Raw genomic sequence first — 8,144 nt, forward strand, 5'->3', positions numbered from 1 at the left:
TGAAATCTTGAAATGCAATTTTCATTGTTTGGCATTGTTACATAAGTTAACAAGAGGAATCAAAAATCAAAACCTTTATTTAAAAGAAAATTTGATTTTGAATCCTAAGTGATATAAATTTATAAGACTCGATTAAAGAAGACACAGTTACTGAAGTGGTGGTGATGGAGGATGTTGAAGAAGGTAAACATGATTGGTGATGGCGTCAGGACAAGACTGAGCTTGAAGAAGCTCAAGCCTCATGAAAGGGTGCACGAACTGAAGTGTGTAATCTTCGTCTGCAAAAATCACATTTTTGTTCGGAAAATTATATATTAAGTTTAAACAAAATGCAGAGAGACAAAAAATAGAAGAATATCGGAGCTTACTCTCTTTAACAGTGCCGTATAGCCAGCAAAGAACCTCATCAGCAAATGCCAAGCAGACTCCTCCCTAGTTACCAATACGCAATTGTGTTTAGTTTCAACAAGATTTGGATCAATAGAGATTCTATCTTCATTCTGTCATTATATAAAGAGTTTTAAGTGATGTAACACCGACCTGCCAATAGTTTTTCAATCTGGCTCTGTGCGCGATATCTTTTGTTTTCAATCTCTCTGTGCGTACTAGTCTCCCTGCATCATCTCTACACCAAGTAGAGAAAAGAGAAATGGAATCGTTTAGCTTGAATCTCGATAGGATTAAAGTTTATCTGCAAAATCTTTGATCTGCAATCTTCTCGACGGTTTTTACCTGAATCCAACAAGAATGTATGGGACTCCCGCAACGAATGATTGTATCTGCAGCATGTTAAACCAGTTTTTCCACAGTTAATTTTTCTAAGGCTCCACAAGAAAGGAGATAGAGAAGAGGATGTATGTAACTCGTGAGACATCATACGTACCCAGAATTTAAGCAGTTTCTCTCTCTCAAATCTCTCTACAGTACGATCATCCAACTGAAGAGCAAACAATAGGGAGTTTCAGTGGAAAAACAGAAGCTGAAATAACAGTGGAAGGAAAACTATAGCAATGAAGAGGCATACCTCGCGAGAAGTTTTCAACTCTATATACATCCTCAATCCTTCGTCAGTTTCGTCGCAGCAATCCATTTCAGCACCCATCAGAACACGGTGAGCTCCGAGTTTGGTCTTGATAACAGAACAAAATTCAACATTCGCATCCACATGACTTATTTCTTCCCCATAAGCTCTTCCTGGATCTTCTGTCGCAAGGCTTTCGAAACAATAACCCCAGTAACATCTGATGGAAATATAGCATCAGATACTTTAGCAGCAAAAAATGCAATGTTATAACACTCTTCTGACCAAATTTTTCCGAAATATTACTTCCTACTTAACCCTATCTTCTAAGTAAAACTCTAGCGCCACTAAGCTCACCCTTCTTTACCCAAAACAATAAAAACGAATATTACCTGCGGCGATCTAATTCACTCTGTGGCCTTTCAGGCAGTTTGTGCACATCCAGATATATGGTTCCATTCCTCTTATGCACACCCATTTCCCACGGTTCATGCCGATTGTAAGCAGCACCCAGTATCTGAAAGAAATAAAACAAAGCACAGCGATAGATTTATCAAACAGAACTATGCATTTGTCATTTCTTATTCAGTAATATACCAAAAAACAATAAATCAAATTGAGCCTACTTGCTTCGAAAAAAAAGCAAATACATGTTGGGATCTTACTAACCTTGTTTAGATTGTTACGGAATGTCTGTCCAAAAAAAAAGGCACAAAAAGACAACTTTGAGATAATCTCTTCAAAGTAATAAAATTGGCAGTGAAACGGAATGATACACACAAACACTACATACCACAAAATGAATGTTCTCTAAAGAAATGTTTCTTGCTCTAATGCTGCCAAGAAGGTCACCAAAGCCTTCAGAGCCCAGATCTGCCTCAAAAGAGTTAAAAATGAGCTGAATTCCTCAAACTTCTACATCTTGCCCATGCACTAATAGTTCCCACTATACCATGAATTCCTCAAACTTCATTACCTCTTTTCTCAATAAAAGTATCATAACCTTGATTCAAATCCGCCCCAATCTCTTCAGAAACAAGACGCTTAAAAAGCCTCTGGAAACCAAGAGCAAAGAGTAGATACACATAAGATGTGGATGATTTTATATATATTTACATATGTATGTTCCTGCGACTTGCGTACATATATAAATACTCCAATCCAAAGGATACAACAATACCAAAAGCTCTCACCAATCCTCGATCATCAAAGAACACTTCTCCACCTTCTACACGACTGTAGCTAGCAAGCTCACATGGCTGTTAAACAATCCAAGCATATTGAACCGTGTTACCATATCGATAAATAACAAGAGGAATCTGCCTTTAATAACTTAAGAAGCTAAAATCAGTTTTCCTTAGATAAATGTTACCTCCTGAAAGTTGGTATGTATCCTAGCCAACGTTTCTTTGCTTTTTGAAAGTTTAAGCTCAGAAACAAAACGCTCATCACGCTGATAACTCTGGTATCTCCCTCCAAAACCACCACGACCACCACGTCCTCCAGGGTAAGGCCCAGGCCGAGGAAGAAGTCCAGGTCCTCCTCTCCCATTTGGCCAACGACCACGTCCTATTCCTCTCTGGTTCTCATTGCTCCATCCCGCAGGCAAAACTGTCATATTTCATATCAGCGAATAAACTTTGTAGCCAGAGAAAAAACCCAAAAGCCGAATGAAATCAATTCAGAAGCAGAACAATGAAAATATAAATCTCAAAAAAAAACTCCAACTTACCTGGAATTGAGTAAGTGCTGATAGCAGGTGTCCTAGTGTACTCTTCATTATCAGACCCAAAAAGATCCTTCTCTTCTTCTTCCTCTTCTTCCTCGTCATAAGCATAAATCGCACTTTCTCCATTGTCGTTGCTCCTATAGCTCTCTACTCTATCATCTCCATGCTCCTCTTTCCCGCCGCTGCTTCCGCTATCGCTTGAGTTGCTAGAATCCGCACCACCACCGTCTCCATCTCCATCTCCATCTCCGCCTTTAGACGAGGAAGCCCCCGAGGACGAAGATGAACCAGACGAGGAGGAGGAGGAAGAAGAAGCATTACCGGAAGAAGACGATTTCGAACGCGAAGAACGAGAGTCGTTATCGGAATCTTCTCCGAACAAATCATCCATAGGATTTTTCATCGGCGGTAAATCCATGACCAAAAAAAAAGGTTTTGGTTTTGGTTTTAGGTTTCTCCTTCCGTTGAAGAGCTTCCGATCGAATAAAGGCTCGGAATCGCGAATTAGACCCAGCGAGTTCACGAGTTAACTCGGTTTTTGCTGACTCTACTGAGCATGGGCTTTCAAAAAAACGAATCAGGCCCATTTATCGTTTTCTCTAATTTATAAAAGGCCCATTGTTATAGGAACCTAACTAGTCTTGGCAAACAAATTTGTTGATCGTCTTCTTCTCCCTGCACGCACTGCACGCCATGGCCACCGCAGACGAATTGGCTCCGTCTCACAGGTCACATAAACCAAGAAAATCAGGTCCTTCTTACATGAAAAAGAATCCAAAAACCGATAACAAGATGGTGAAGCAGCAAAACCCTAAGGCGTTTGGTGTTAACTCTGCTATGAAGGCGAAGCGTAATCAAGCTCGCTCTATGGAGAAGGAGCAGCGACGAATTCATCTTCCTACGATAGATCGTACTTACGGAGAATCTCCTCCTTACGTAGTGGTGGTTCAAGGCCCACCAGCGGTTGGAAAATCCCTAGTGATCAAGTCCCTTGTGAAGCACGTCACGCACCAGAACCTACCCGAGGTTAGAGGACCTATCACCATTGTAACAGGTAAGGATAAAAGAATACAGATCGTGGAGTGCCCTAATGATATCAACGCGATGGTGGATTTAGCCAAAGTCGCTGATCTAGCTTTACTTGTCATAGACGGAAGCTATGGTTTTGAGTTGGAGACTTTTGAGTTTCTAAATATTATGCAAGTTCATGGCTTTCCTAAAGTTATGGGAGTGCTCACTCACCTTGACGAGTTAAAGGATGTGAAGAAGCTGAGGCAAACAAAGCAGCGTCTCACGCGTCGGTTTTGCACAGAGACATACAATGGAGCTACTCTGGTTTATCTACATGGTCTCATTCATGGCAAGTACTATTCGCAGCGTGAGACTCTCAACCTCTTCCGGTTTATCACGAAATCTATCAAGATTCCTCCTTTGACATGGCGAGCAACGCATCCGTATCTGTTGTCTGATCGTTTGGAAGATGTTACGCCTCCGGAGAGAGTTGAGATGGATAAGAAATGCGATAGGAACATCACGTTGTACGGTTACTTGCGTGGATGTAACTTGAAACGAGGCATGAAGGTTCATATAGCTGGAGTTGGTGACTACAGTTTAGCTGGTGTGAGTGTTTTGCCTGATCCTTGTCCTTTACCATCAGGTTTAGGTGGCAAGAAGAAGGGGCTGAGGGAAAAAGACAAGCTTTTCTATGCTCCCATGTCAGGGATTGGAGATCTTGTGTATGACAAAGATGCGGTTTACATCGACATTAATGATCACCTAGCTCAGTACTCTAAAACTGATGATGGAAAAAGCAGAGGAGATGTTGGTGTAGATTTGGTAAAGTCGTTGCAGAACACAAAACATTGTGTCGATGAGAAATTGGAAAAGAGTTTTGTTGATTTGTTTGGCAGGAAGACTAGTACTGCAAGTTCAGAAAAAAAAACTCGAGTCTGAAAGTTCTGAGATCCATGGTGGAAGGTTGAGGAGGAAAGCTCTCTTCAGAGATGAATTTGAAGATGGTGAAGATGAATTTGCAGGGGGTTATCAAATAGATGATAACACATCAAAATGGAAACAAGGGTTGAAGAAGGATATTAGAAAGAAGAAGCTAAACTTGGAGCAAATTGTGTATGGAGCATCAGCTACTTCCTTGATAAATGAAGACCATGAAAGTAGTGATGATGATGATGAAGACTTCTTTAAACCAAAAGGAGAAGAAAGCAAGAAATTAGGTAGTGGATTGGATGTGTGTAATGCCAACTCAGAGTATTCTTCCAAGTTTGTGGGCTCTGGAATTCTGAAGAACTGGAAAGAGAAACAAGTCTGTGAGAGCATTCGTGATCGATTTACCACTGGTGATTGGTCAAAAGCTGGTCTGAGAAATCAGAATGATGAACTTTATGGTGATTTTGAGGATCTTGAGACAGGAGAAAACCATAGCAGCCATCACAATACAGAGCCGGGTGCTGAAGAAGTCGAGCGTGGGCTAAAAAAGCTGGCTCTAAGAGCAAAGTTTGATGAAGAAACCAATAACGATGACAATGGGAACAACCCTCGTAATAGCCAGGCCAAGGAACCAGCTGGATACTTTGAAAAATTGAAGGAGGAGCTTGAGATTAGAAAACAGATGAACTTGTTAGCACTCAATGAACTTGACGAGGATACTCGGATTGAGGTAGAAGGATTCAGGACTGGAACATACTTGCGGCTGGAGATTCACAATGTTCCTTATGAGATGGTTGAGTTCTTTGATCCTTGTCATCCAGTTCTTGTTGGAGGTATTGGTTTCGGCGAGGACAATGCTGGATACATGCAGGTAAGACTCTAGAACTGTAACGACCATTTTCTCTGTTCTGATCTTGAAGAAAGTTTCTTTTTTTCATATTTAAAACATGTTTTCTTGTACCTTAGGCCCGGTTAAAGAAACATAGGTGGCACAAGAAAGTACTTAAGACGAGAGATCCCCTTGTTGTGTCTATCGGATGGAGACGCTATCAGACGCTTCCTGTATACGCCACTGAAGATCCCAACGGCAAACAACGAATGCTCAAGTATACTCCACAACACATGCATTGCCTTGCTATGCTCTGGGGTCCTCTTGTCCCACCCAAAACCGGCTTTGTCGCTTTCCAGAACCTGTCAAACAATCAGGTATGAGAATTCTTGAGATCATTATTCAAGTCTATGTGTTTTTGAACTTTTATGATTGAGAGAATCTATATTTGGTAAAGTGAAGTGCATCTTCATGAAATGGGTACTGTCATGAGTTTAACATCCATACTAACTGTGCGTTGAAAACTGAAACTTGCATGTGTTGACAAAAGAAAAGTTGCTTAATTCTCTGTTGTGTTCCTCTCCCACTGAGTAGGTCTACCTGGTGTGTGGTTCAGGCAGGAATTAGGATAGCAGCGACTGGTGTGGTTCTCGAGTTTAATTACCAAACTCGTATTGACAAGAAAATCAAGCTGGTCGGACACCCTTGCAAGATCAAGAAAAAGACTGCATTTATCAGAGACATGTTCACTTCTGACCTTGAAATAGCTCGGTATGAAGGTTCAGCTGTCCAGACAGTTAGTGGCATCAGAGGACAATTGAAAAAGGTATGCTTTTGATCTTGTTCTTTATTCCTAGTCCTCCCATTACCTCAAGCTTATTACAAAATCCATTTGTCAGGCTGCAAAAAAACATGCTTGATAACCAGGTCCAAGAAGGAGGGATTGCGAGGTGTACCTTTGAAGATCAAATAAAAATGAGCGACATCGTCTTCTTAAAGGCTTGGACCAAAGTGGAAGTTCCACAGTTTTACAATCCTCTAACCACGGCATTGCAACCCCGGGATAAGACCTGGCAAGGGATGAAAACACTTGGCCAGCTTCGTAGAGAGCAAAACATTCCTGTTCCTTTGAACAAGGATTCACTTTACAAGCCAATCGAAAGGAAGTGTAAGAAGTTTAATCCTTTGGTGGTGCCAAGGAGCCTACAAGCAGCTCTACCGTTTGAATCCAAACCCAAAGACATACCAGTGAGGAAAAGACCGTCACTAGAGGCTAAAAGAGCTGTTGTGATGGAACCGAAAGAACGAAAAGCTCTTGCTATCCTCCAGCATTTTCGCCTGATGAATAAAGACAAGATGAAGAAAAGAAAAGTAAAGGAGCAGCTGAAGAAGATGCTGTATGAGGCAGAGAAAACTAAGAATGAGGAAATGTCTAAGAAACGGAAGAGAGAGGAGATCCATGAGAGGTACCGTACTGAGAATCAACAGAAAAAGAAGATGAGAAGAAGCCGAGACTAGTATAATACATTATGATTCCAGGTTTTGTTTTACAGTAAATGATTCCAGTTTTGTTGTGATCTTAGATTCTCGGAAAAAGAAAAAGAGTAACCTTTGTTTTGCATAATTATGAAACAGAATTGGTTTTGAGTTTATAATAAATGGGTGGGATAAATAAATACAATCATACTATACCAACTAGTTTCCTGAAGGCTTTGACATGCTCAACCCTCTGAGCTTGAGCCTCTGTTACAGCATCAGATGCTTTCAAGGTTCTGTATAGATATTTAACATCTTACAACAAAAAAAAAGAAAAAAAAAGTTTCTGTATAGATTCTTATGAAGCTTAAGATACTCCTTCTTATACATAGTTAGATCACTATACATACCCTTATTATACATCAGATGATTTTCGAATTCAGTTCACAATCTATTGTTATAATAAAAAAAGGTTTTAACTGCTGGGATTTTTACAATTTTATTCATAAACACACAACTTTAATACCATCATCAATGTATCTATTGAATTCTTAAATTTGTTATAATGGAGATTATTTGATGGATTTTCTAAACTACAGTTTAAACTCTTTTCAAATTGAACAAGTCTCGAAATCGAAGCAATTCTCTATCAAAATCCAACTTAACTACCAACCCTATTAATATTAGAGAATATCAAAAATATATAGTTTCATTTTTCGGTGAGAGATTTTATGCAAATCTTGAGAATCAAGCCCACATTTAAATTACTAGTACATTGAAAAGGTTGTCCCTCGTGTTTTTATGTGCTAAGAGTCTTCTTTAGGCTGGATCCTAAAACTTGTCTTTGTTGCTGAACCAAAGTAAGTTAATTGTCTTTTATGCTTATTATATCATTGTTTAATGCTTGTTATATGCTGTTCTAATAAGGTTGTTGTTCCAGAGTGGCATTCACCTGTTTTGTAGGAATCACCATTTGCTGCCTTTGTTTTGCTGTTGCATAAAAATTTGCAAAGCGTAAATTCTACTTTTACATTGGCGGAATAATGTCTTCCTTCATTGTTATCTTCTTTTGGCTCTTGATTTCATCATCATCGATTCCAGCATTCGAAGAGGTAATACAAAACCTAAGAAACACTGATAATGTA

General features: G+C 39.8%; 2 protein-coding genes across 2 annotated transcripts; one reads left to right on the top strand and one right to left on the bottom strand.

Annotated features, from left to right (window-relative positions):
• Window positions 1-5: 5 nt before the first annotated feature.
• Window positions 6-3,243, bottom strand: LOC18030135 (decapping nuclease DXO homolog, chloroplastic). The gene is made up of 13 exons (XM_006414143.2): window positions 2,754-3,243; window positions 2,394-2,632; window positions 2,215-2,280; window positions 1,998-2,076; window positions 1,815-1,894; window positions 1,691-1,714; window positions 1,414-1,538; window positions 1,025-1,241; window positions 884-937; window positions 733-779; window positions 541-625; window positions 369-432; window positions 6-278 (listed from the first exon to the last, which is right to left on the bottom strand). Exons 1-13 carry the CDS (start codon window positions 3,166-3,168, stop codon window positions 148-150), a joined length of 1,626 nt encoding a protein of 541 aa, XP_006414206.1. The 5' UTR covers window positions 3,169-3,243; the 3' UTR covers window positions 6-147.
• Window positions 3,244-3,443: 200 nt separating this feature from the next.
• Window positions 3,444-7,041, top strand: LOC18030136 (ribosome biogenesis protein BMS1 homolog). Its single transcript, XM_024148997.1, has 5 exons — window positions 3,444-4,686; window positions 4,787-5,565; window positions 5,661-5,900; window positions 6,140-6,350; window positions 6,425-7,041. Exons 1-5 carry the CDS (start codon window positions 3,444-3,446, stop codon window positions 7,039-7,041), a joined length of 3,090 nt encoding a protein of 1,029 aa, XP_024004765.1.
• The last annotated feature ends 1,103 nt before the right edge of the window (window positions 7,042-8,144 follow it).

Source organism: Eutrema salsugineum, unplaced genomic scaffold (assembly GCF_000478725.1).
Source record: "Eutrema salsugineum unplaced genomic scaffold, Eutsalg1_0 scaffold_1, whole genome shotgun sequence".
NCBI classification, from domain to species: domain Eukaryota; kingdom Viridiplantae; phylum Streptophyta; class Magnoliopsida; order Brassicales; family Brassicaceae; genus Eutrema; species Eutrema salsugineum.

Bases quoted from the DNA above. Each gene is read 5' to 3' on its own strand.
- LOC18030135 (XM_006414143.2), bottom strand. From the start codon at position 3,168: ATGGATTTACCGCCGATGAAAAATCCTATGGATGATTTGTTCGGAGAA. The intron at 1,242-1,413 runs GTAATATTCGTT...TATTTCCATCAG, and splicing joins AGTGAATTAGATCGCCGCAG to ATGTTACTGGGGTTATTGTT. The intron at 433-540 runs GTCGGTGTTACA...ATTGGTAACTAG, and splicing joins GATTGAAAAACTATTGGCAG to GGAGGAGTCTGCTTGGCATT.
- LOC18030136 (XM_024148997.1), top strand. From the start codon at position 3,444: ATGGCCACCGCAGACGAATTGGCTCCGTCTCACAGGTCACATAAACCA. The intron at 5,566-5,660 runs GTAAGACTCTAG...CTTGTACCTTAG, and splicing joins ACAATGCTGGATACATGCAG to GCCCGGTTAAAGAAACATAG. The intron at 5,901-6,139 runs GTATGAGAATTC...TGTGTGGTTCAG, and splicing joins AGAACCTGTCAAACAATCAG to GCAGGAATTAGGATAGCAGC.